Below are 27,589 nucleotides of genomic sequence, written 5' to 3' on the forward strand. Positions count from 1 at the left end.
CATACACGTGTTAAACATAAAATAATTTATTGAAAAATGGGAAGATTTATAGCATACAAAAAGACATCTGAAGAAACAGGGGTTTGCAATGATACTGGTAGTCCTCAGAGGGCTGAAAAGGTGGTGTTGCAAGGCAGGGGAGGTCTGTATATCGTATAGGTCAGGACACATGCAAATGCTCTTTTGGATTTAAAACAAAAAACTAGTAGTGTCAATTTTGGCTGTATGTATAGATAGCCATCAATATACTGGAAGGAAACTTTTTCTTTGTCCCAGATACAATTACTTTTTGAAGTTACATGGTTTCATCCAATGTATCGAAACACACCTTCAGTTTATTTCCTAACTTGTAGAAAGACATGTCCACACCAATGATTCGTGATGCAACGAGTTGCAACTTGCTAACACTTTCAACTTGCAAGTTGCTACCACTTGCAACAGAATCTGTCTGCAAACTGCTCTGAACTTTGGCAATCCACTGCAATTTCTCTCTGCAACGAATTGTAATGGTTTTGTTGCATAGCGAATAATTGGTGTGGAGTCTGTGGACTGGGTTATTACAAATAAAGGGTGGTGTGAGTGGGGATGTTTCTAGATATCCTGTTTAAGGTTGTGGTGGGTCATATGCGGATGGTGTAAGAATCAGAGTGGGTCACATAACGGACCCATCGTTGTGAGGGGCTCGGCTGTATGGGCGACAGGCGGAGGAATCGGATTTGTAGTCCTGTGCATGTGTACTTCGGCAGCTCAAAGCTCAGACTGACTGGACCCACTTCCATCATAGAAGCAGAGCTGAGACCAGGGACTTCCAGCTGAAAGAAAGCAGAGGAAGGAAGGGGAGAGATACAACAGAGAGAAGAGTGATTTGCATAGCAATTAATTATCGTATACAAATTATCAATATGTCATCGCAGCTCTTGCTCCTCTGTGGATTGTTTGATACATTCTGCAAGCATTTCAACACATCAAGTGTCCACATGAAAGCAGAGCAGGAGGAAGTGAAGGAGAGGGGGAGAGTGAGAGAGAGAGGAGTGAGGAGCATATTAATTAATTATCACAGTTGTGGATCCTTTTTTGAAAGTTGATGTTATCTGTGGTTTGCTTCATGGAATATTACCATTTGAACTTTGACAGTTGGTTGGACCTTTAACAGAATGTTTAATGTTCAATATTAACCAACATATCAATTAATTATTGTAGTAATTTAAAACACAAGTAGTGTTCTAAAACTATAGGTTCATCTCAAATAGGAATTTCAATGTCTAAACGGTGGTCTGCTAAAAGACAGCTGTGGGAACAAATCATTACTTATTGAAAAAACGTCACAATATGTGTGTTTTTAAGGAAGTGGTGACTCAGAGTGGCCAGTCACCTTAAAGAGAGCAGAAAGCTGTGCTCCTCCAGGAAAACGAGCAATCTCCCAGTGGATGGCCTTGCTCTGAGGCCTCAGCTCAGCACTCTGGTCTGGACTGCTTAGCTCCTGAGAGAGGCTGTACAACAGAGGGTGAAGACGTACATGTGTTCATTTAACTTAAAGGTCTATATACAGTCAGTGTCACATGGGGTTAAAACTCTCAGGCTTCCCCATTCTATTTTATGATGCTATTATTTTTGAGAGGCTAGCCTTCCGCTTTACCACTGACATAAAACAATAACCACTTTTCTAGAGAGACCACTGACAGGATTACTGTGTAGGCATTAGGCAACCAACAAATAATAATGCATACCGGTATATGAATATTTAACTAAACACACCTCAATTATAAAAGGTAAGTGTACAGTGTTTGTTTTGTTGAATACTTTATTAACACGTGTATTAATAGTACAGGTACAATCAAAGGTTTGCTAAAAGGATAGGAAGGAAATTCCGCACACCGTATATAAGCTCCCATAGATGTTATTAAAGAAGGCACAACATTTAGACCCTATCATCTGGTCTGATACAATATAGGCAATAGGCGTGTTATATACAAACAGTGGACAGCATCGCAATTACTAGCAGCTGTTGTGAATGAGTAACTACTGACACACCAACCAGATCTACAAGCTCATGGCTATGTCTAGGCTAGTGCCACACTGAGGACTTGACGGCAGTGGCAGTGTTTTATTGTGGTCCATTGTACTCAATTCAATCAGTTAAATCACATTAGATGAGTGCCCAGAGCAGTAGAGTCAAGGGCAGTATAAAGCCCTAGTCAAAGAAATCCTATAGAATTCTAATAGAATTTGGAACAAATCCTATTGGATTTTTTTTATAGGATTATTGTCCTATTAGAAAATCCAATAGGATTTTTTATAGGATTATTTCTTCTAGAGACCATCTCTTTGTTTTAAATACCGGTAATCATTTTGCAATCAGCTGCATAATGGGGTATTTCACACAGTAGATTCTTTCCCCAGTAATGAGTAATAACTACCCATTTAGGCCTGAAAAAAACGTTCGCTCTGAAAGAATATATATTCAAAGATTTGTGCCGCATTTTTACTATTTTTCAAAAATAGCAGACGTACAAGCTCGTATGAGCTTGTACGTCTGCTATTTTTCAATAGCTAAAGTATAACATAATGCTTAGTTAAAACACCAAAAGGGGTTCCCGCCCAGAATGCGTTAAATCAAATTGTGATGTCACATTTGTGCCCCAGGGGATGCTATACCAAGCATATATTCAATGTGCATCTTGAGACTCAGACCAGGGAAGGCAAGAAAAGGTTTCAATAGTTTCAAATATAGTGAAAATAGACAATCTACAAGCCCACAACGCGTTGCACTGCAACACATTGTGAGCTTGTAGATCTGCTATTTTCAAAAAACTAAAATCTGTTTTGGGGAAATGTTATATATTTCAACAAAGCATTAATATTAATTAACACTACTTTTGCTTCTAAAATGGATTACAGCGATCCCGTTTTATATCATTAAAAAGGACCAATAGTATGCTCTCTCCGTCCAAGGCATTGAGAAGACGTGTATACACGTTCTTAGCACAATAAAAATGTAATTATTTTAAATAATTTATATAATACTTGTAGTATTTACTTGAGTATATACTTTGCACATCAATGGGAATGTACAGTGTCAAGTAGAATTGAAGATGTGGTGATAAGAAGATGGGACTAGAGACAGTAAAACATAGGAGGTGGTGGACATGGGGAGACAGACATAGAAACATAGTGATAACTGTGTATTGATGTGTGTGTGTGTGTGTGTGTGTGAGAGAGAGAGAGAGAGAGAAAGAGAGAGAGAGAGAGAGAGAGAGAGAGAGAGAGAGAGAGAGAGAGAGAGAGAGAGAGAGAGAGAGAGAGAGAGAGTGAGTGAGTGAGTGAGTGAGTGAGTGAGTGAGTGAGTGAGTGAGTGAGTGAGTGAGTGAGTGAGTGAGAGAGAGAGAGAAATTGATAGCCAGAGGAACAGAAGACAAAGAATTGAGCTTCATTAAACAGGATCTTAGAGTGGCACAATTCCTGTAACCTTTGCATGTTTTGTTTCCTCACATGTAGTGGTCTCACGTTCTCATATTGTTGCTAAAGAAATGTGTTTGTGTTGGGGAAGTGGTAAGAAGGCATTTGTGTGTCTCATAATGTGAGTAGGCAGAAGTGCCTTTAGAGATGCGTAGGACCCAAGATGAAGGAAGGGGTGGGAGGGGGACGTGACGTCTTTCTCACCTCAATGACCCTTTGGGAACTGGGATGGTCACAGAGACATTGATTGCAGCGCTGTAACACAAATTAGTTTTAATATTTTTCAGTAAGTTATCACATTTTTAAAAAGAACTTATTGTGATGTTCTTCTTGTGTAATTTCTTTTTTTACTAGTTAGTAAGTTAGTTTTATTATATTTTATCTGTGCCTCTCTTACTTTTCCCATGTTCGGTACCATGTAAGTAATGTAATACTAATGTGCTATACAAATTAAGATTAGAAGCGGGTCTTTCTGGCAGATCCCAAACAAGGTGCTCTTCAGTGCAAAACAAATTGAACAGGCAAAACAAAAATCAGCCACAGCTGAAGAGTGCTAGCTTCTTTGGTCTCTTTTTGTTTTTTGCCACAGCATTAAATTAATTAGAAAACATGAAGGCTAAGTAATGCATTGGTGTGCAATACTGACCTCTTTGGTGGGAGGTCACATCGCAGCTTCAGATACATCAGCAATCTATGGAAAGTTGAAAAACAATAACCAAAAACCAACTAGATAATATACAGCCTGTGCGTTTGATGGTAATCCTTTGCATCCACATCCACATCTTTGAACAAAATAAATAGATAAAGAGAATGGATGGGCAGATTTTCACAAAACTTAAAATAGGCTGCCCCCAAAGAAGGTAAAAGGTAGGAGTCACATTACAAATTATATAATCAGTCATCTTTCAGGAGCGGAGAGTCATAGAACAAAGGATGTTGGTGCGGGCATTGCTTGTTGTGTGACTATGAGTATGTCCTCCATGTTAAAAAACCTGTACCTGCCACCGTTGTCCCTCTCAATAGTGGGGAAGAGGCGGAAGGGAGGAGCTGTGGGCATGTCATCACACAGCTGGTACTGCATCACAGTTTGCTGTGTAGAGAGCCATGACGGAGAGAGGTAGACAGAAACAGGGAGGGCACGTGCACAAAGAGACTGAGTGAGTCAGAGAAACAGAACGAGTGGCCAACCGTGTAAATACACACTTATATACAAACAAATATTATTATCAATAATTATGGAGAGAGGTATAGCAAGGTGTAATTACGGAAAGTGTTTTTGTGACACCGAGAAGCAGCAGCAACAGGACAAACCAGAGAGAGACAGAGTAGCTGGGGTAATGGAATGATTTGGGACAGGAAAGAGGAAGAGAAGATGACAGACAGACAGACAGACAGACAGACAGACAGACAGACAGACAGACAGACAGACAGACAGACAGACAGACAGACAGACAGACAGACAGACAGAAACAAAGAAAGAAAGAAAGTCATTCCGAAGAATGTGAGAGAGAATGAACTTGGCAACCACCTCTCCTTGGCTGGGACAGATTTTGAGGATCCTGTATGTGTCAAACTCGTCCAGTTTGACAGCCTGGTGGAAACTACACTCATCCACACGCACTGCTGCTCCATAGCCTGAGGAAAATGGAGGTGGAGGAGAAAGAAGAGAATAGTAAGGAGAGAAAGGAAAGAAAAGAGAAGACATGGGAGAGAGTAGAAAAGAGATTATAAAAGGTTTTAAAGTAATGATGTACCTGTGATTTGAAAGTGATGACAGTCTCATACAAAACAACTTATAGCACACAGCTGAACCAAAATGAACGAATGGTAGTTATTTAAGCACAGTTAATAAAAGTCCTTTGTTGAAAAGATAAGAATTATAAATCATTTGTTCTCCTTATTCAGACTACATTCTGCTATGAGATTATATTATTATTATTCTTTTTTGTAAACATTTCCTGTGCTGTTGTATATTATTATTATTACTACTATTACTGCTACAATTGCTGATACCTAACATAAAAGAACAGAAATCCTTCTGTTCTGTCTTGTTTTTCCATTTCCAGTAACATCAGCTGGTTCTAGTTCCACTTTATATGATGCAGAAAGCATGATGTGTGTGACAGTGAGTTTCTTTGTGTGAGAGTTTTATATGTTTCTACTCACCTCTGAGCTGAGACTTGCCTATGCTGAACTCCTCATTCAAACCAATACGCATCTCTGTCAACACAAGGCAACATGTGAGAGAAATGAAGTACACGGTGTCCGTTTGCACAGATGTAAGGACTTTTTACCAGTATGAAGACATTTTGTTCAGACCTTGCAATGTTATGATTAGGCAGTCAGTTCGAGTTCACAGTATGATTTAGTATGGGTTGAATTTAAGGTGAGTGTTATGGCTACATGCTGTGATGAACACGGAAATTAGGGCAAATTACTGTATGTACGCAAAGGACAGTCCTCGCAAACAGGGAGGGAACCATTAGCACAAGCTAGGCCTTTACATTTGGCCTATCTATTCAAACAGGGAGGGAACCATTAGCACAAGCTAGGCCTTTACATTTGGCCTATCTATTCAAACAGGGAGGGAACCATTAGCACAAGCTAGGCCTTTACATTTGGCCTATCTATTCAAACAGGGAGGGAACCATTAGCACAAGCTAGGCCTTTACATTTGGCCTATCTATTCGAAGAATCACAGACTCACCAGAACAGCTTGGCATGTAACACTTGACTCTGATCTCACCCTCAATGTCAGACTTCATTAGAACACCCTACAAAATGAGAACACTTCATTAGAACACCCTACAAAATGAGAACACTTCATTAGAACACCCTACAAAATGAGAACACTTCATTAGCCAAGTACAGGCTGGAAGTAATGACAGGCTGGTGCATCCCTGGAGGATGGACCGTACCGATTTTGGTGAGCCTATGGTCTTTCTTCTTGCACCACACTTAAAAGGAGCATTCAGTGATGTGGGTGATTTGGAAAACCACCCAGTCCGCCCCAGTAACAAAATGTGCACATGCACGCTCTACAGTGGGGGGAAGTGCAACAGGCAAGGCCCCTCTCATCCTGATTGGATGACGGTTTTGCCACCCGCCACCAAAACTGAAACTAGGGTTTTTTGACCCCAGGGGCTCACTGGGGACAGGGAGGAACTCCTTATATGGTCAGCACACTCTATAGTAGGGAGGATTATCCAGAAAAAAAGAAAAAATAAGTGATATTTGAATTAAGTCAAATCACTGAATATACCTTTAATGCACAGTTGCACACAAGATATCTCCATATAAAATGGCCAGATTTCCAGGACACTTGCTCAGCACTTCTACAGGCCACTAGCAAGGCTTTATGACTCTAATCATGTGCCCTGGTCAAACTGTTATTGTAAGGGGGCACTACTCACATTGGAGCCGATGACAACAGACATCCTCTCAATCACATCAACAAATATCTCGCTCTTCCCTCCCTGAAAACAAAGCAGGGTGAAAAGACGGATTAGATTGCTAGAGTAAGAAAAGGGTAGCATCCAATAACTAAAGACAACATACTTCCTTCAGTGGGGGAGTATTTAGGCTTGGGCGTCACTTGTACCAAATACTGGTCTACTCTAATGAACTCCAAGTGCCAGAAAAATAGTTTGGCACAATAGTATATGGTACAGGTATTAGCACAGATACCATGACATTATTAAATTACACCATACAATAGGAAATACCAAAAAGGATCAATTGCACACATTAAAGGTGAATTTGAACAACTCTAGCCAATGCAGGCAAGTCAACAGTTTGCAAATTTATTTGCATCTTTTTGTATTTGCTTTTTTGTGTTTTGTGTACATTTATTTTAATACTTTAGATGCTATTGCATTTTCAAACGCAAATCCTTCTCTGTAACAGAATTACAGAGATCTTGAGAGAACTGAAATGGATGGATGACTTGTGACAGGAGAGTACCAGCAAGAGTGAGAGGGAAGATGTACTGTATAAGACGGTAGTGAGACTACCCATGCTGTACGGCTTGGAAACGGTGGCACTGACGAAAAGGCAGGAGGTGGAAGTAGGATGGTACGATTCTCATTAGGAGTGACAAGATCAGAAATCATTACATTAGATGATTATCCCAGGTTAGAAGGTTTGGGAATAAAACAAGAGAGGTTGAGATGGTTTGGACATGTGCAGAGGAGGGATGAGAGGTACATTGAGAGAAGGATGCTGAAGAATGAGCTGCCAGGCAAGGAGAGAAGAGAATGGCCAAAGAGGAGGTTTATGGATGCGGTGAGAGGACATGCAGGTGGCTGGAAGGACAGAGGAAGACGCAGAGAACAGAAGCAGATGGAAATAAGATGATCCGCTGATAGGAATTAGCCAAAAGAAGAATTACAGAGATCTTTCCATCACAAGGAACATCTTCTAAGAAGTTGAATGGTTTTATTTTTTAAGGAGGCCTACCTGCTCTCCTCGACTGGACATGATTGGCCTAGTGGCCGCAGCACTGGGAGCCACTTTACTCTGCTGGGTTTCTGCTCCAAACTGAACAAGGAAAACAAAACCAGTTCTACCAAAAGATCTACAAATTGGTTAGTTTCCCTATTGTGTTTCATTGTTGTCATTAAGAGCTTACCAATCCAACATTACTGAGATCAAATAGACTGAAGGGTTTTGAGGAGACGGCCTCAGTTTGGATGAAATTCTTCAGGATGTCAGTGGAAGTGGTCTGAATATAGCCGTAGTCCTGGTTGAGAGAGATAGCAATCAATATAATATACAGAACGGGGGAGAGACAGGAAAATACAGAGTGGGAGACAGAGAAATAAACAGACAAAGATAGAGCTATATAGAGAAATGCCAAGCAATGATTATCTGTTAGAAAGTTGACAAAACTAATTTTGTGTGGAAATCTAATCATAATCATATTAGTCCAACGTACCAATAGTCCAACATACGTGGCCGGTGAAAACTCACCCGTGGCTTCCGCGTGCGGTTATGGTTAGGTTAGGGTTAGGGTTAGTAATGTTGGATTATTGGGACGTCGGACTAACGCTACACCCCCGACACTGACAAGCACAGTTCTAATCTATACCAATACTAGACGTGCCACAGTAGCAAATTATTTTCTCTTAGTATATTATGTGTCAAATCTTCTTCAATGCAGTTTATACACAGATATAAAATAGGATTAGGATGAAGTTATGATTTATACTTTGTGCACCGGTGTCATGCATCGAATATAGCCGATCCACAAGCTCACAACACATTGCAGAGAGCCACGTTGTGAGCATGTAGATCGGCCCTTTTCAGTGTGTAACATCCACACACAACTACGGTAAGTATGTAAGTATAACTCAGCAAACCAGCACATCTGGCCAGTGTATAGCTGGAATGTCGTTTTGACCAATTGGATGGCTTGCCTTAAATCGCTCATTAATATAAAAATGGAATATTGTATGTGTTTGCAAGGTTAGGGACTACTTACCACAACCTCATCCAACAGTTCATAGATGAGGGCAAAGTTCATGCGCACTGACTTCTCCGATAGGCAGCCACAATAGTCTTTTATCAGGGCAGTTAGTCTGGAGGAAAACGATGACACACATGATGCAACAGTCAACCTTACAGACTAAACTTCCTTTGCACATTTACAGTAATTTCAGGTGTTTCTGCTTGACACTGGTTTTACTTTGTTGCGATGCTCATTGCTCAAGCTGTTCTATTTAGACCATAATGTTGTTTGGGGAAGGTACAATAGAATAGGGGATAACATGTAACATTTTGTTGAAGTATTGCATCACACCTGTTCAGAAACTCAATGATGGTGAACGGGGAGGATTCAACTGTGGTGGTGGCAACCCAGTAGAGGCCTCCCTGTCTTATGTGGACAAAGTGTAAATTCTTGTGATTCTGTTGAATAGACCAGAACAGAGATTAGCAATTCAAGAAAACCACTTCATATTTTTGATACATTAAGTACTAAACTTTACATATTATATTGATATGATATTTTTTATGTTTCAGTATTTAATCCTAATAACCCCATCGGTGGTATCTTGACACTACACACTCAGATTTGAAAAGAAATCAAGGAATGATACGTGCACGCAGCTACAAGACCGGAAAATCGCATACAGCACAAGGACAGTGACACAGACAAAACAGACACAGAAGTAGAGTGTCAGTCAAGAAAGACAAACACACACACACACACACACACACACACACACACACACACACACACACACACACACACACACACACACACACACACACACACACACACACACACACACACACACACACACACACACACACACACACACACACACACACACACACACACACAATTTACCATTACTACTGGAGGTTGGTCACCACTCAAGGCAGTGACCTTCTCATAGAAAATATTAACAGCATCATTTCCAGCTTCTCCACGGACTGGTGGTTCAGATTAAGGACAGTTGCAACAAAACCTCCCCCATGCAGGGATTGCTATTGATTAGTGTGATATAATAGTAGTCATAACAACCATTACCATTAAAAAAAACAAAAGATCCACTGGCTAGTGCATATGGTGAGCTAAGGTGTATTTCAAAATATGATGTAAAAAATAGAAGTCTGCACACAGTAACTTCTGACGAAGACGCAGTGTTGAAACGTTAATCTATAATAAAGCCTTGACTGGGAGCTTTACAAAGTTACAGTGTGCAGACTTAATTTTTTTATATTTCCTTACCCACTGTTTGATGTGCCATCCAGTAGATGTGCCAGTTCTACTCTCTCTCTGGTATTTCAAAATGTGACCACAAGGATGGTCAATCATTGTGCTCGTCACAAAAATGACATTACATTTACACTCTGAGTTACAAATCATGGATAAATGAACACAGATGGTTATATAATGATGTTATAATAATGCATAGTCCGCTGTCAAAATGTAGGTCCTGCATTCTCTCCTTGGTACTATACATTCCATTTGGTTTGTACAGACAGTACAAGTTGTGGTGGTTAGTATCACATCATCTTGTTACTTGTTACAGCACCAGGTCATGTAACACACAATAGAGAGTATGCGCGTGACATCATCATCAAACCAGGAAGTTATGCAGGGACGCCTACTGAGTGGCAAAAACCTACTTTCTGGCCTTGACAGCCCATACATCCAAACAGAAAAGTCCTATCTGATTGCATTAAACAACGTTAAACAATGTTAAACTCACTTTGCATGTTCCTTTGCCACTCGATTTGCCACTCGATGTGCCATTCACTTTAAGCATGCGCATACTCTCTATACATGGGACCCTGATGAAGGCTTGTAGCCGAAACGTGTTGGTCCATTTTAATGGTCTTTGCCATGCCATACAAATAAAGGCTTTTTCCCCACTTGACTGGAACAGAGTGCCTTGGACCCCTTTTTTTATCTTTTCATGTTTGAACCCTCGCCAACAAGCACCTGTTTTCAGTTCACAGCTACAAAGGACCACGGCAGCGCTTCTTTCCTCTATTCAACAATACAAAGTTCCTTGTATACATAAAAGGGGAAATAGATGGACAACATTGTTAAGAAAATCCTCATCCTCAATCACATTTGCAAAGTGTAATGTCAAATTTTCACCAACAAAGTTAAAAGAGGTAGAAGTTAAGGTGCAGCAAGGATACAGTCTTTGTAGATGAGGTGGTCCCCCTTGGAAGACAAGATGAACACCTGTGAGATCATCCTCCTGAGCGAGAGGGGGTGGGTGGACAGGACAGGTATATTAGAACTTACTTTAGCTGAGGCTGCTGAGCCCAATGCTGTTCTCAAAATCAGCCTATTGGGAGATACAACTCTTACTACTTACTTACCTAAGAGATACACAGTGCTGAATAATTAACTGGCTGGTAATATTCTAAATGAATGAAGAGCACAGTGCAGAATAACTGGCTGATGAGATTCTGAATTAATTAAGAGGGTCACGTCTGATTTAAAATGTTTGTCAGCAATAAGCAGAGTTGTCAAACGAAATGGTGGACCCTGATGTAAACTGTGCTTGTCATGGTTTCGTCCACAAAGTAACAGTTTTTGTACTGACTGTACTGAGTCTGACCATTCTACTATAGCCCTGAAACATGACTGTCATAATCATGTGAACCATGGCTACCATTCTACATAGTACATAGTGTGAAATAAAAATGTCAATCAATGAATCAATCAATCCATGACAGTCTCGATCCAATGCTATCAAATTACCTTGTAACTTAATGTCGACTCACTTTAGGAACCAGATGAAATGTAATTTCCCAAAGGTGAAGTTAGCAACGTTCATTCATCGTTATTACTCGTCTGAGCCATATTCTGACACATTCTGATAGCCAGCCACCTACATCTACATTATTATTAAAGAAGACATTTAAAAACAAATCCATGACAAGTGAAATGCACCAAAACCTCTGTTCGCTCGTTTCAAAACGAGCATGTTAGCTCAGTAAACTTTGTTTACAAATAGACTCTTTGGTACTGAAAAGATATCGGAGATGATGGGAGCGCAACAGCACCACCCAGAGTAATGGCGCGGGAAGGCGATTGTATGTTCACATTATCTATGGAAAAAATGTTTTTATTTTATTTTGTATTCGTTTAAGAAAATTATTTAATTACAAATTATCTCCTGTGTTTAGACTTGTTGAAATGTATATATTGTTTTTAGTCAAAGGGAAAACAACCTGCAGTTAGACCTCCAAGCAGCCAGATGGAAGCACAGCCAACGAGATTTGCGCAGCACATTAATTCACCCGGAAGTGTTTCTGGAAAGATGGGAAAGACGAAGGAAGTAGCTTTGTAGAGGCATTAATAGCAATAGCGTTCTGTTCACAATGAAGTAAGTAAAGTAACTTAACACGCATTAATAACGTCGTCGTATGATTTTAGACCTGTGTTGCGTACACATGTTCTTACATTTGTTCCAAAGCCAAGAGCCATTGCTAAAACCGCTAACTTACTGCTTACTGAATACTGGCAGTTTGCATCAGTTATAACTCCATTTACAACAGCCATAGATAGGATGCATTTTCCATTTGCTGCATCCCTTGACATATTCAAATAAGATATCTAATTGCTTTTAGAACAATATTCCCCAATCTCAACAAGAATAATCCTGCACCAGTCAAACCTGAACTGGCTATCACAATAATTTAGTAGTATTGGCCAGTTAAGTTTCAGTCTGCTCTGCAATCTATATTAATGTGAAAATGGCTAAATCCACACAGGGATGAGGTGAAAGGCAAGGCAGGCTGATCTTTGATAATGTAGTATTGATAATTCTGCATCAGTCCTCTCTTTAGCTCCGTTTGGAACCTCTACGCTGCTGCTCGGAGCTAAAGCGCAGCAGTGTATTGATTGATTGAAGTATTTCACAGTTTGCAGAATTACAGTACATTTCAACCACAACTCAATACAAAAACTGTTAACTGTGAGTGGACGACACCATAAAGCAAGCTTGTTTACAAGAGGGTCCACCGTTTTCAATAGATATAGAGATATCTAGATAGAGGTTCCAATTACGGAGCTATCCTCTATAGGCCTACTTATGAAGTTCTTATGTAAAAGCACACACACACACAAAGAAAGCTGATACTGATATGAGTTGCTCACCTTCTGTTCTTATAGTCCCTTGACCAAGGTGAAGTTGATCAACGAGCTGAATGAGAGAGAGGCCAAACTTGGGATAAAGGAGACAGTGTCCTGGCATTCAGAGTACAAGGAAAGCGCCTGGATATTCGTAGGTAACTAAACTAAAGTCATAAGAGGGGTTACCGTACCATTCTAATGATGATGCTTCAATACTAGAAGGTTACCTCAGTTTTGAGGGAACACATTTCCAGTTGCTATCCACTCCAGGTACATGCTTGCGGGTACAGCTAACACCTTGAAAGTCACTAGTGTGGACGGTCAACCTTGTCCTTAACCCAGTGGTTTTCAACCCTTTTCATATCAAGGCCCATTATTAGTGTGGTTGCCCTAACAGGGCAACCAGACTATTGTTATTGTACATTTGGATACTTTGCCGCACTACTCCTCCCACAGTTTTTGCCGCACACACTCGAGCCATATGTCAAATCGACCGGCTTAATCGGGAATCGTGTGCTTGTATTTTGCTAAGAGATCCGTTGTATAGTTTAATTGATATTAATTAATTAGTTCTCCATAGACTTATAATGGGGAAATCGAAGACTAAATTTAAGTATTTTTTTCCCTTGGAGACCGTAAGCGCCATATTTACAAGACTTGGGGGGAGGTTCATAATAATTATGAAAATTAATTGAAAGGGAATTACATCAGTCGGCCTCATGGTGGCGCTATTACAGCCCACTTTGCGTTTTCCCCTATAACTCTTGAACCGTAAGTCGTCAAATCTAAATTTCTTCTTTCTGATGCATTTCCACATATAGGCCACGCCCATTTTCGTCTGGGAAAAAAATCCTGCAAATTTGAATTTTCTCCAAAACACACTTTTGGCTCCTCCTCCTACAGATTTTGTCCAAATCTCACAAAAATCGGCACACATGATCTCCAGACCTATCCGATAAAAAGACCAACTGCAGAATTTTGGTAGTGCGTATACTTCGTCCGTAATCGTCGTCCGAAGTTAGTAGGAGGGGCCTATTTTACAAAAAATGACACAAATCACGAACGGAATGTCCAAACCATCCCAAATTTGAATCACATGTCCCGGGTGGTTCAATCAACCAAGTTCCGAAAGCAATTCCATTTTCATCCATAGGGGGCGCCGCAAATGCGAAAAATGTAACCGATTGTTGCAAAAACAGGATTTTGGGGGGATAAATCCCCTCAAAATACTTACTTACTTACGCATGATCACAAGGTTGACGCGACATTGTAATTGGCTAGCAACATTAGTGGGAGGGGCCTATGTAAGTGACTGCGGCAACCACACTTTGCACTTTTTCAAAATTGCAACCTTTCCAGTTTATATTCATATTTGAATAGAAAAGAGAGGTCGCACACAATGCGACGCATTGTGAGCTTGTAGATCAGCTATTTTCAAATGGTCGAAATGTATATAGGGTTGAAGTGGTTACAGTAATGTATGTTTTTCTAATCAAAATGTAAATCTCCAAAGTAACTAGTAACTAAAGTTTTCAAATAATTGTAGTGGAGTAAAAGTACAAATGTTGGCTCTGAGATGTAGTGGAGTAGATGTAAATGTATTGGAAATTGGAATACAGTCAAGTAAAGTACAAATACCTTAAAATTGTACTTAAGTACATTATTTGAGTAAATGTACTTAGTTACTTTCCACCACTGGGTTAACGGCAGGAGGATGAGTTAACAAAACATCAACAAAGAGAGAAGTATATGACCAAGCTGTCCGTCTGATGACAAAAAAGATTACGAAAGAAAGGAGAGAGAAGTATGACTAAGACACAGAAGTGGTCAATGTTATCCTCAACTTCATATTGACATCTGTTGTCCAGATCATATCTCACACCAGGGCTGCAGGGCTGAATCATTCAGGCGGTAGTCAAGTCATACACCCAGCCAGGCCACCCTATCCCTATACCCACACGCGTGTACGTTTGGATTACAACAGAGCCATAGAGTATAGACAGAGTTGCGACATTGAGGGGGCAGAAAACAGCCCGGTCACGTGGTTCATGTACTCGCGCGAGCCCTATCGACTACAATAGATTCTGTAAACTTCCGGTGTCCCTATTCGCCAATAGAAGTCTATGTAGAAGAGGACTGGCCCCATGAAGTGAACGTAGTTGTCGTAACTCTGTCTATACTCTATGGGCTCTGGATTACAAGTAGGGCTGCACGATATGGACAAAATTTCATATCTCTGTATTTATGCCAAATATTGCGATATCGATACGATATTACCGTTAAAATTTCATATTTTACATTTTAAGTGTTGCAACACTTATACATACACGTGTGGGGATTGAAAAACCAATGGTGTAGTGACGGGCGGGAACCCCTTTTGGTGTTTTAAGAATGATGTTATACTTTAGCTATATTCGGTTTCAAAACAGGCCCAAAGGGCAACCAGACTATTGTAATTGTAACACTCTATGTGTGGTTGCCTATGCGCAACCATACTATTGTTCCCCTTACCTTTTCTTTTCAGTCATTAGTGTGGTTGCCAGACTATTGTAATTGTAACACTTTATTTTTACTGGAGTAAGACTTTTTTTGAAACGCTACTCCTCCCACAGTTTTGACTGTACGCACTTGAGCCATATGTCAAATCGACCGACTTCATCGGGAATGGTGTGCTTGCTATAGATAAATGTTGTATAGTTTAATTGATATTAATTAATTAGTGAATTCATTTTCCCCATTCACTTAACATGGGAAGATCTAAAAGTCCAACTCAAGTATTGTTTTCTCTGACACCATAATAGCTATAGTTACAAGACTTGGCAGGGAGGTTCATAATAATTACGTAAATAAATTATCATATAATTACATCGGAATTTTGATAGTGCGTATCGTTTGGCCGTAATCGGCTTCCGAAGTTAGTGGGAGGCGCCTATTTTACATAAAACGCCACAAATCACAAACCAAATGTGTCCAACCCACCCCAAATTTGAATCAGATATCGCGGGTGGTTTAATCAACCAAAAGCCAAAAGCAATTCCATTTTCATCCATAGGGGGGCGCCGCAAATGCAAAAAAAATAACCGTTTGTTGCAGATTTTTTTTTTGGGGGGCATAAATACCCTCCGAATTACTTACACATGATCACAGGTGTGACTTGAAATTGTAATTGGCTAGCAACGTTAGTGGGAGGGGCCTATGTAAGTGACTGCGGCAACCACACTTTGCAATTTTTTTAAATTGCGACCTTTCTAGTTTATTCAGCATTTGAGTCCACGGACCACCATTTGATGAGATTTCGCCTCTCACAACGGTCAGACCCAAAACTTACAATATTCTATTTTGTTATTGGATAAGATTTTGTCCACATTTCCATGCTGTATTGATGTGGTACCATTAACAGGCACACGTCAAATCAAAGTAACAATTCGTCTAGCCCCGCTCGGGACCCCCCGGTTTAGCTCTTGTCTTTCGCTACCCCGGAGGGTCCCGTCCCACCGACATCATGCTACATGCTAATTATACAACGCAAACAGATTTACCGTCGCATACCCATTTGCTGCGCTGTGTGTGTTATAGTGACATGTTCCAAAAGAAGCATATAGGAGCTATAGGAGACAACGGAAACATCCATGTAACTTTCCTTTGGCGCAGAAGCCGTTAAGTATTTTTAATACTGTGTGACCGTTTTGGCAGCTCTGAAATGATCTCTTCCTTCCTTCCTTGACTTCCTTATTGACATCCTATCTGCGCGTCTGTCCCTACGTTCCTGCCTCTGATCTTGCCAGTTCCGGCGCTGGAGGCGGTACAATGGGATGTCAATAAGGAAGTCAAGGAAGGAAGGAAGAGAGCATTTCAGAGCTGCCAAAACGGTCACACAAAGATTAAAAATACTTAAAAGCTCTGAGGTCTTGTTTCCATTGTGATCCTGTGTATTCAACTCATCAAGGTGCAATAAAAGTAAATTTACAGGAAAAACTGTGGGAGGTCATTTCTTTTGGCAAGCTCAGAAGACTTGTAGTTGCAAGACTTGTCCAGTTACAATCCATCTACTGGAGACAACTAGAATAGATCATGTGTCGTTCATTCGTATAATGGCCCAAAACTACCAGTTTTAGTTTATCACAATGGATGGATTAATACTCTGCAGTTATTTTGTGAATAGAATCATTGATATGTCTGCATCGTCACTTAAAGTTAGATGATTTTCAGTATTGTACATTATTTACTGTATGTGCATGCATGCATGTATGTACAGTTGGGTGCCACCGATATTGTCCCTTATCATTTGACCCATTTAGGCCTGACCTCAAAATTTAAAAAAATCCTTCTAAATCCTCCAGTTTTCTGAAATAAATATTTTCACGATTTTTCAAAAATAGCAGACCTACAAAGCTCGTAGCGCGCCACTCGGTGGCGCGCTATGAGCTTGTAGATCTGCTATTTTTCAATAGCTAAATTATAACAATGTTTAAAACACCAAAAGGGGTTCCCGCCCAAAATGGGTTAACTGTCCTTTTGCGCAGATCACGCAAACCTCAGCAAAAAGAAAAGGACAATATCGATGGCCTCCAACTGTATGTAAAAGAAAGGTTGAGCATGATCCAGCCATCTAGCTTTTGGTTGGTGTTCAGTTCAGTTGGCATTCGGGTCTCTATCCAGGGCTCCATGGTGGAACTATTCAGTTGTCCAGTATTTATTATACAGTATGTAGTACATGCATATGTATGTGGGAATGCATATATGCATCATGATGCACATCACTTCTAATTCATTTATTTTTTCTTTCTTAGGAGGGTTTCCATATGAGCTGACAGAGGGTGACATCATCTGTGTCTTTTCTCAGTAAGTGTCTCAAAAATGTTCTCCTCGTCCACTGTTGTTGATCGTCTGTGTTTTCTTGATGCTTGTCTACCTATTTATGTGTAGTGTGTATATCCTCCCATATCAGCCTTTTGCTCACTCTTTCTTCAGCTGGCCACATTTAATGAAGTTGAAGTCAGATACAATATCACTTAATAATATTGTCGTTTGTGTGCTTAAACAGCACATTTAAAAAATCACCCCAATTTTCTAAGGTGGTATGCATTGCTGGAAGGGCTCACTGGTTCAAGACTGGAAATGAAAGTTATACAACTAGCACTAGTGCTAGTCGCATAACTGAGCTAGTTAGTCACTCCGTGCCGCTCTGCAAGCTTGTGCATCTGCTATTTTAGATTTTTTATAATCTTTAAAGTGTGAGAACTACTGATTTAGAAGGTGTTCGTAGAATCGGCCTCAGTGTTAAAACTAACTCTCACAGGCCTCTCACAGCATTAATTAAATCTTCTATTTATCCCAGGTATGGCGAGGTTGTCAACATCAACCTTGTGCGTGACAAGAAGACAGGTAAATCTAAGGGTTTCTGCTTCATCTGCTATGAAGACCAGCGCAGCACCATCCTGGCTGTGGACAACTTGAATGGGATTAAGGTGATTTCTTTTTTGATGTGGTTGCAAAAAGTTCACGTGGTAAAGGAATATTCATAGTCATACTCCAGTTTTAGGTGATATTAAGGTAATTTGTTGTGTTGTGTGACTGTCCTATATGATGTCAAAGATAAAAGGGCGGACAATTCGAGTGGACCACGTGAAGGACTACAAGCCACCGAAAGACTCCGACGACATCGATGACATCACCAAACAGCTGCGGGAGCAGGGCTGCGCCCCAAAAGTGGCCGAGCAAGTGGCCGAGCCTGCGTCCTCTGAATCGGAGGACGATCAGTACGTCATCCCTGTGAAGAAGACAAAAAAAGGTGACATTAACTTGAGTGTATTATTAGTTTACACTACACACTGATTTACACTCAATTATTGCTGTAATCAGATTGTTTGGAATTCTTTATTTAGGAATACACCATTGAGATATAGTATCTCGTTTTCGAAAGGGTCCTCGATTAAGATGGTGGAATCCAGTAATGTAAGATTGCTACATAATGATGGTTTCTTGGTTCTCTGCCCCAGACAAAAAAGAGAAGAAGAAAAAGAAGAAAGAGAAGAAGAAAGCCTTGAGGGAGGAGAGGGAGCAGCCGAGTAGGTCACAGCAGTCCTCTTCATCATCCTCTACTTCGCCCCCTGCTTTGAAAGTAAAGCAAGAAAAGGAGGACTTTGGCTATGACAAATACAACCAGAGGGGTGCGCCAGAGGACAGACGAACAGGCCGCGGTGAAATGGACAGAAAGGAGGATGAAAGAGGGCAACACGCTCCCCGTGGAGACCAAGGAAATGGTGAACGATCGAGAGAGGGAGAAAGGCACCGGGAGGATGAGAGTAGGAGAGACAGAGTGGGGGAGAGGAGAGAGGGAGGCAACGGACAACAACGAGAAAGCAAAAGAGCTGGCAGGGAGGAGAGAGAGAGCTTAGAGCACAGAGACAGAGCGAGAGAAAGTGATCAAATAAGGGAGAGAGATAGGGATGGTGATGGGGGAAAGGAGAGAGATGGGGACAAACCGAGGGAAAAAGACAGAGAGATAGCATATGATAGACACTGGGAGAGAGAGACGCACAGTGACAAGATCAGAAAGAGAGATGGAGAAAGGAGCCGAGATCGAGAGAGGGAGAGAAGTCGAGAGAGGGAGCGAGGGAGAGAGAAAAGTAGAGAGAGAGACGGGGAAAGGAGCAAAGATTGGGAAAGGGAAATCAATAGAAACAGAGAGCGGGAGAGAGACAGAGAGAGGGAACGTCCCGGTAAACACAGAGAACACAGCCGAGAGCGAGAGTACAAGCGAACCTGAAGAGAATAATACAAGCAAGCCTTAAGATAAGCATGGTACCACTATGATCGCCAACTCATTGGTTCACCCGTCTTAGACCCAGAGATGGTTTTTACTGGACTTTTTTAAGGCAAGCCACAATGCTATGTCTTTCCTTGTTAAGTTACATTTTTAAATGTTTAAATTTGTAAATCGGACTAGACCTCACTCATTATGCTTAAATACTAACCTCAATGTCACCTCAGGGATTAACAAAATCTTGTCGTTAATTGTTTTAAGACATACTGTATGAGCTAGAATATAATTTCTGAAGACACGTATATTTCCAACACCTGAATATGGCCTCTTTTAGGGAGATGTTTGTGGTATTTTTGAAATATTTCTCTCCCATGCATTGCAATATTGTATCAATCCCTGTTAGAGGGTCATCTACTCCCCTGCAGCTGGCTGGGGATTCATACTGTGTTCACACAGCAGAGGGCATCACTGTACCTTTTGGCTGACAGGTCTGGTTTGTGCAAGTTATGGACTGAATGTTAATGAACTCTCTTCGATTAGTTGCAACAATACCAAGCCCTAAATGCTGTTTTCTCTGTCTTTTAGAGATGGATAGCTTGGTGATCCTTGTAACATTGTACATGTACGTACGTTTGTTAGATAATAATTTAAAAAATACTTTTTCATTTGGCATATAAATATTTTATTTAAATTGAGTTTCAAGACCAAAATAGTAATATACTTAACACAAGGTAGGAGGAGCTAGCTCTGCACTCCAAAATTAAAGAGGTATTAAAATTAAACGGTTTGGAGAAGGAATCTGTCCCAAATAAACATTAGTTGTCCTAAAACAATAGCATTTTGAATTAAATGAAGAGCCAACCGAAATGGAAACATAAAGACCAAATGTATTTACATCACCATGACTAGTTTGTGGACCCAACAGGTTGGCAACCTTGACCTATTTCTGTTTCCAATGTTTAAAATCATAAATGTAAAACCTACATTAACAGTCAACCACATAGCAAAGAGAGAGAAAAACATTCCTTGTCATAAAAACCTTGCAACTCCAACTTTAGGTAATTTTCTAGCATTGCCAATGGAACCGGAGTACATTTTGCCACTTTTACCCAACATCATGTCCACTGTTAGTGATCATTGGCTCATTTTCAACTCAAAAGTCCATTAGGGTCATGACTCATGCATGAAGGAGCACGTCAATCTCTTGCCATTTAAAACAATTAAATGTCCTTCCCCATCAGCAGAGGCTAATGTGTGTTCATGTCATGAATAACTGAGGCATGAAAGGTCTGATAAATTACTCAAGAGAGCTGGTGCTGAGGCAAGGGGGAAGGAGGGCAGAAGGAAGGAGAACAAAGCTGTAGATGAGAAGACAGGCAGGGAGAGTACACAGAGAAAGGGATATGATAAGGTATGATGGGGAGAGAGTGAGCGAGTAGCAGTGATTTTGACCAGTGACATGTCTTAGATTCCAATGGAGACGTCAGTGTGCAGATGTTTGGCATTTAAACACTAAATGTCACCGGCTTTGTTCATCCCCATCACGTTGAGACACGCTGACAGTGTCATCCTCTGTTATAACACTACAGGCACCGTTTTGTCTTCAAAACGCAGCTGATGTGAACTAATCTGTCTTGGGGGGGATATAGGCTATGGGGGAAATCCATCCAAAATCAGAATTTGTGTAGTGCATTTTGCCTCTATCTCAGGGCACATGATCACTTAGCAGTTTTCCAAGGGACAGTGAAAAACACCTTACTATTATATAGGTTGCTAATTTGAATAAAATATAGAATAAAACCTAACAGTATGTTTTATGCACAACAATTTGAATAATGGTTTTTGGTCGGCTCAATATTGTAGACATCAATCTGATCACCTGGTAGATTGTACATACCACTTGCACTAAATGCATGTGACGGTTGTGACCAGTATGTGAACAGCATCTTTGTGTTTTACCTTTTGTTACAATTGTGGCTTAACCTGCTAGTTTAAGGGTTAGGTTTAAGCCCTGGGAGTGAGCAGGTGTCTTGTCCAAGAACACTGAAAGGGCACAATGCTGTGGATGGAAACATTGGCTTGTAGGAATGATTGGCTTTTTTTAAATGACAAAATGTCCCACACAGTATAAACATTAAGGGATGACTTTTGTTTTATGCACTGCAGTTTTCATTTACATGCTCCTCCACACCTTCAATACAAACATGTCAAGAAAAATTCAATACTACACCAAACAAGATCAAACTGAAATCTTTGTCAAGACATTGATAAAAAAAAAAGACATTCCTATGGTTCTGCCCAATACCATTATCAACATTGATAATATCGATCACAATCATCTGCTCTTTACAGAAAATGTAAAACATCAGCTCATATGGGGGAAAAATCCTGTAATCCTGTAATCCTAATCATCTGATTTGAGAAAAAGCCATGTCTTGGCATTATGGCTTACTGCAGTTGAAGTTAGATTTCTCTAATCTGTTACAGAAACATGATCAAACATCACACGTTTCAGTTACAAGTTGACCGGATAAAATAGTATTTCTGCTATGTATAAAAACAATATTTAAATGATGGATCCATGGTGATGTCTGATGTGTATATATAGATTGCGACTCAGGGATCCCAGTGTTTTCAATGAGCAATGCAAACAATTTTGACAAACCAAATGGATATTAGACAAATCGATTTCCTACATACCATATTGTGTCGAGTACATAGAATAAAGCTACAAAATAAATACATGGGAGGGGGGAAAATATGGTTATTGTGCAACTGACTGTGCTTATTAAAAAAGTTATATATCCTATATTATTTTTCTTTTTGACAAAGCAGGTTTTTGTGTGTGTGTGTGTGTGTGTGTGTGGGGGGTGTATGTGAAACATGTTTAAAAAAGACAATGTATTGATTATCTGTGTTTCTGAATGAAAAGACTCTGACCTCAGCAAGCCTGCCAATTTTTTTAATTTAACTGCTAATATTTTAAAGACAACTTGGGGCAAGATGTGGCAAAACCACACTGTTAACATAATCAGTAACCATCTTCAGACTTTAGCTTGTTGAAAAGTGGCATTTGGAAGGATATAGTTGCTTGAGATTTTAAAATGAGAATTTAAGGAAATGAGAAATTGCACTGCCTTGCGTCTCAACCACCTGGATAGCCGTAGGAATTACTACCTGAATGTGTTACACAACAGAGCGTGCAGAGGCCAAACCGACTGTTCAGTCACCGTTTCTAGGCTGACACACAAAACTAGAATAGCAGAGTAAGAATATCAACAGATAAGCAATTTACAAAATTACCTACAAATCTCTGTACAACTGAGTAACCATGAACATTAATACATTTCAAATGATCACAACAGAATAAATCTCCAATGAGGTTTTCTTTTCTTTTTTTCCTTTTAGAAAATATATCATTACATTATCATTTGCAATATTTCAACATTTCTTAGAAAGTCAGAGAGCAGTATAGTAGAGGTGATTAGTTGAAAGCAAGGTTTCCTCCAATAATATGCAGCAGTAGTGCTTAAGGTGGGATATTTATCAGTTTTAGTTCCGGAATTGTTCCATTTTGGTCCCCATTACAGTTCTAGTGCAAGCTGCGCACTACAAGGCCTTTCTTTGAACCTTCATATAATTCATTTTAAATATAAGGATTACACTTTGTATTCAGGATGAAAATTAGGCTGCAATTATACTTGTTTTATACATCATTTTCTCAGAGATGGCGGTAGCTTCTTGCTCTAGCAGCACACCATTGCAGTGCTGCTGAATGAACAGAGAGGGTTTGGAGGGTTTGTGAGCGAGGCCTAGTTCAGGCCAAAGATGCAATGTGACGACAACATTTTCTCAATTCTCATTCAATTCTCAACTCAATTTATGTTTGTTGATTGACAGTGTCGCGCGCAGACAAGCTCACGATGCGTCACAGATCAGCTATTTTAGGGGTGCGACACACCGCCATGCGACGGAGCATGAATCAAGCAGATGTGGTGGGAAGAAATTGCAGCCGTCTGAATTACCCGAGGGTAGTTGTCCCGTGGTACACCGGCATCCATACAGGGAATGGTGAGGTTACAGACATGTCCATGGTCACTGTCAGAGGTATCTAGTGCAGAGATGGGTTCCTTCCAATCCTGACCCATGTGGTTGCAATGCTTGCTACAAGAGTTTATAGAGACATACAGTATGGGGATAATAGCAAATCATTCTTATCCCACGGTAGCACAATAAGCTTTGAAAGTGAGGCCTCAAGTGAGCGACTTGTTGTCAGTTCAAGAGTTTGGTTTTATCCCAATCCAGGCAGTAGGGGCCTTTGTAGAGCACTAACTACTAAGATGACATATGTCATGTGTATTTTGTTTTCGTATAAAGTTCTTTAATAAGAATAACGAAGTTCTTAGTTCCACTTCCCTGTGTAGGGTTTCTATTAAAAACTTAAAAAAAGAAATCCTTGCACTGTAGGGTACAGGAACCCATCAGACATGCAGGAGGGGGGGTCATCAGTAGAAAAGTAAGGCCTTGGTGGGTAAACAAACCACAAAAGGGAATCAGAGTATAGCTTTTAACTGAGATTAAAAAGGCTGTGGGTTAACAGGGTTCCACAGCACAGTCTATATCAACAGAGGTGTTACAGATACAGAGTGAAACAAATAATCTCCTAAAAAATATTATATTTGCAAACCAAAGGATGTTTCATACAACATAAGAAAACACTGCTAGTTGGCAGTTCGTAGGCGAGTGTTTCCAGACCAATGCTTCATGTCGTGTTGACACTGAGGAAGCTTAGGACTGTAGACACCATCGCATTGCTGCTGTCATAGGTAGGCCTATTAGATGTTGTACACCGTATACATTAAGAATATATTCATATTTGGGAGCAGAGCAGGTCTACCAAAACCGTTACACTGAACGCCTTGCTGAAGACAATAGCCGTTATGGATAGAAGTTTGTTCCCTCATCATGACTTTCCTTGTCTGGTCGTTCTGGGCTGGGCCAGAGATTCAAACAAGCAACCTCCCGAGCATGCTAGCTTAACCTCACAGCTTTCGTTGCAGCCATTTACAGCGATGCGTCTAAAATGCTAACACAAGCATGAAATGACATCTGCCTTGCATTTTGTGACATTTATTCAAGTTTCCAACCACCGTACAAAACTTGAAATGTCTGATTTCCGAGCAGTGCAGAACTGACAACCTAAATAAACACAGAATCATTGTTTTAACTATGGTGCTTCCCTACACATTTTCCTTTTCATTATTCTGCTCTTTTCCCCCCAATTTCTCTGGATTTAAATAATTTGCTAATTTGTGTAAGAGTAATTATGCAGCATTGCTGATAGTGGCTGGGTCATAATTTAATAATCTAATAGTTAATATTATACAATAATAATTCTTCATCATAACAAATATCACAATATGTGACAAGACAGTGGGTCTACAACTACATCAAACTCATTTTCTAAATGTTGGAACCCTGTAAATGATATTTTGGTCCAGACAGTGATTGACATTGCTTACAATTTCTCTAACTTTATAAAATCAGAAGACGAAGACAAGCATTTTTCTGCTGTCATGGGTACTTTTAAACACTTTAATAAAAGATTCTACTGAAAGTCTGCATGGTCATAAACCAAACATGTAATGACACAATACATTTATTTTTGCTATTGTAATTGTTTTTTCACATATCTGGACATGAGCCGTTGAGCTGTTTTTGTTTGTTTGTTAGTTTTTTGGTGTGGTATTGCACCTGCATTTTTCTATGGGGTGTATTTGAAATATAAAGCTATTAATTGGCAAATTCTAATTTATAAGCACCGATTTGTGCACCCTACTTACTTACAGTACATACTGTAGGACACCATCATCCCGAGTCGACCGACAAATACTTTTTTTCCTGGTAGCTACTGCCATTTAGACAATAGTCCCTATTTTGGGAATAGATAGAATAAATAGGGGGGGGGGGGGGGGGGGGGGGGGAATAGCAGATCTGCAATCTCACAAGGTGTCGCACCGCAAGCTTGTAGATGAGATATTCCTTTTATTTCTGAATAGGACATAAGTTGTTAACTTGTTGCTCTGAATGACATACACGCAATGGGGCTCTCAGGACTGTCACAAATGCCCATGAACCACTGAAAATATTGGGATAAACAGGAGGTAGTAATCCAGCATTGTACGGAGTGGTTTCTGGTGCCCACATGGACACCCTTGACTATTTGACCACCAATGTCTGGGACTGCAACTCCTGGATTTCAGTGGTTGAATGGGTGACATGGTATACAGTAGCTTGAGAGTTGGTTGATTTTTCTTTCCTATATTTGTGAGTAGAATGGTTTCTGCATGGAAATACAAAACAAAAGAAGCAGCTAGGCGGCTTCACGTGGCCCGTCCCAGTCAGCTGTGGAACTGGTAAGCAGCAGAGCCCCAGAGAATTAGGACTCCATGGCTGGATGGAAGAGTGGGTTTGAGTTTATGTCTGGTTTGAGATTCCCAGGGCTGTACGGTGTGGATGGGGGAGAGGGGGAGTGATCTCGCCTGGGGTACAGATAGAGTGGGTTCCGGGCCAAGCCCACCATATGCAGACAAAGGAATCACTCTCTCTCTGCATTGGTCCTGGACAAAGCAGTAAGAAGAGGGCCTGTTGCTCTTTTTTCCTATGATCTCTGTCAACAAGGCGAGGACGTCGACTGAAAAAGACCAATTCTTACCATCCTATCATTGAACAGTAATGAACAGTCCTCAGGTAGAAAATATGGAACACACACAAATAAAAGGGAGCAAAAAGTACAGTATCGCTTTGTGGTTTGTAATAACACTCCACACTGCACTGTTTGGTGTAGTGGTGACTGGAGTTTGGTGAATTCACTTGAGTCTTGTTGTAAATGACACGGCACTCAACATTATGCATGCGACTGAAGTGGCAATCGTCCGCTTAAAAGGGAAAACATTTTCTTTCAAATCAGTCATGTCTTTCCACTCAAATGACTCGTGGCATTTTCACGGGTCGTTGTACGGGAAAAGGCTGCCAACATAATGAGCCAGTCATAGAACAGCACAGCACCGCACAGGAATGTCTATTCCCTCATGTCTCTGTGGCCTGCTCAGGGAAACGTAACGAGCACCCCCCCCCCCCCCCCCCCCCCCCGCATGTACAACAACTCCTTTGTCCCTTACCAGCATGTATCAATACTACAGCTGTGTGTGTGTGTGTGTGTTTGTGTATATGGTCTCCCTCCCTGCACAGCACACCCCCTCAGCACATGGAGATGGTGACGTTGATCCCCAGGTTGCCGTTGTCAGCGAAAAGGTGGGCGATAGACGTGTCGAACACCAGGCAGTCACTGTTCATGATGGCCGCCGCCACACCGTCGTGGATGGAGCGCGGCGTAGCCTCCCACGTCAGCCGCCGCCGGTTGCCGTTCAGTTCCAGGCGGTAGGCGAAGTTCTCGGCCTGCTTGCGTGTGCCGATGAGTAGAACCACAGCAAAGAACTGCTGGTGGCCCTCGTACTTCTCCTGCTTCTCCAGGACCAGCATGAAGTGGTGGTTGAAGCACGACTGCATCATCACCCAGTCCACAGCGCCTGGCAGGTTGATGTCTGTGGCCAGGAAGACAATGTCCTCCCCCTGGTGGAAAAAACAAAAAAAAAGGAGGGAAACGGATCAATACAGATACCAAGATATATACGTACAAAGAGTAAAGAAAGATGTCATTTATAAATGGTGAAATAAAATGCATTTATATAACGCCTTTA

At 40.7% G+C, this 27,589-nt stretch overlaps 3 protein-coding genes across 7 annotated transcripts in view; 1 reads left to right on the forward strand and 2 right to left on the reverse strand.

The window, feature by feature from the left end:
• Positions 1-10: 10 nt before the first annotated feature.
• ap4m1 (adaptor related protein complex 4 subunit mu 1) lies at positions 11-13,161 on the reverse strand. Of its 5 annotated transcripts, XM_079508169.1 has the most exons (17): positions 13,088-13,161; positions 12,160-12,240; positions 11,116-11,177; positions 9,809-9,894; positions 9,257-9,363; positions 8,939-9,035; positions 8,087-8,197; positions 7,915-7,995; positions 6,870-6,932; positions 6,164-6,230; positions 5,623-5,676; positions 4,985-5,091; positions 4,455-4,546; positions 4,103-4,147; positions 3,661-3,711; positions 1,373-1,490; positions 11-812 (listed from the first exon to the last, which is right to left on the reverse strand). In XM_079508169.1, the coding sequence occupies exons 3-17, from the start codon at positions 11,171-11,173 to the stop codon at positions 621-623; spliced, it is 1,329 nt and encodes a 442-aa protein (XP_079364295.1). In that variant the 5' UTR covers positions 11,174-11,177; positions 12,160-12,240; positions 13,088-13,161; the 3' UTR covers positions 11-620. The 5 variants fall into 5 exon arrangements, with proteins under 5 accessions (XP_079364295.1, XP_079364296.1, XP_079364292.1 ...); XM_079508170.1 differs by lacking the exon at positions 12,160-12,240 and having other exon boundaries at positions 13,088-13,148; XM_079508166.1 differs by lacking the exons at positions 12,160-12,240; positions 13,088-13,161 and adding an exon at positions 11,710-11,975.
• Positions 12,202-25,817, forward strand: rbmx2 (RNA binding motif protein X-linked 2). Its single transcript, XM_079508171.1, has 6 exons — positions 12,202-12,314; positions 13,103-13,218; positions 17,854-17,905; positions 18,402-18,531; positions 18,659-18,854; positions 19,063-25,817. Exons 1-6 carry the CDS (start codon positions 12,310-12,312, stop codon positions 19,830-19,832), a joined length of 1,269 nt encoding a protein of 422 aa, XP_079364297.1. The 5' UTR covers positions 12,202-12,309; the 3' UTR covers positions 19,833-25,817.
• Positions 21,960-27,589, reverse strand: part of siah2l (seven in absentia homolog 2-like) — a 31,674-nt gene continuing 26,044 nt past the window's right edge. Inside the window, exon 3 of the mRNA XM_079508172.1 lies at positions 21,960-27,461. Within this exon, the coding sequence (XP_079364298.1) occupies positions 27,090-27,461 (372 nt within the window). The 3' untranslated portion in view covers positions 21,960-27,089. The remainder of the gene's footprint in view (positions 27,462-27,589) is intronic.

Source organism: Electrona antarctica, assembly GCF_951216825.1.
Source record: "Electrona antarctica genome assembly, chromosome: 8".
In the NCBI taxonomy this organism is placed as follows: Eukaryota; Metazoa; Chordata; class Actinopteri; order Myctophiformes; family Myctophidae; genus Electrona; species Electrona antarctica.

Coding starts and splice junctions, on each gene's coding strand:
- ap4m1 (XM_079508166.1), bottom strand. CDS start 11,762: ATGAACGTTGCTAACTTCACCTTTGGGAAATTACATTTCATCTGGTTC. Junction 9,895..11,115: donor CCACCTCATCTACAAAGACT/GTATCCTTGCTG, acceptor CTGAACCACCAG/TCCGTGGAGAAGCTGGAAAT. Junction 7,996..8,086: donor ATCTCAGTAATGTTGGATTG/GTAAGCTCTTAA, acceptor TTCCTTGTTCAG/TTTGGAGCAGAAACCCAGCA.
- rbmx2 (XM_079508171.1), top strand. Junction 18,532..18,658: donor ACAACTTGAATGGGATTAAG/GTGATTTCTTTT, acceptor ATGATGTCAAAG/ATAAAAGGGCGGACAATTCG. Junction 18,855..19,062: donor TGTGAAGAAGACAAAAAAAG/GTGACATTAACT, acceptor TCTCTGCCCCAG/ACAAAAAAGAGAAGAAGAAA.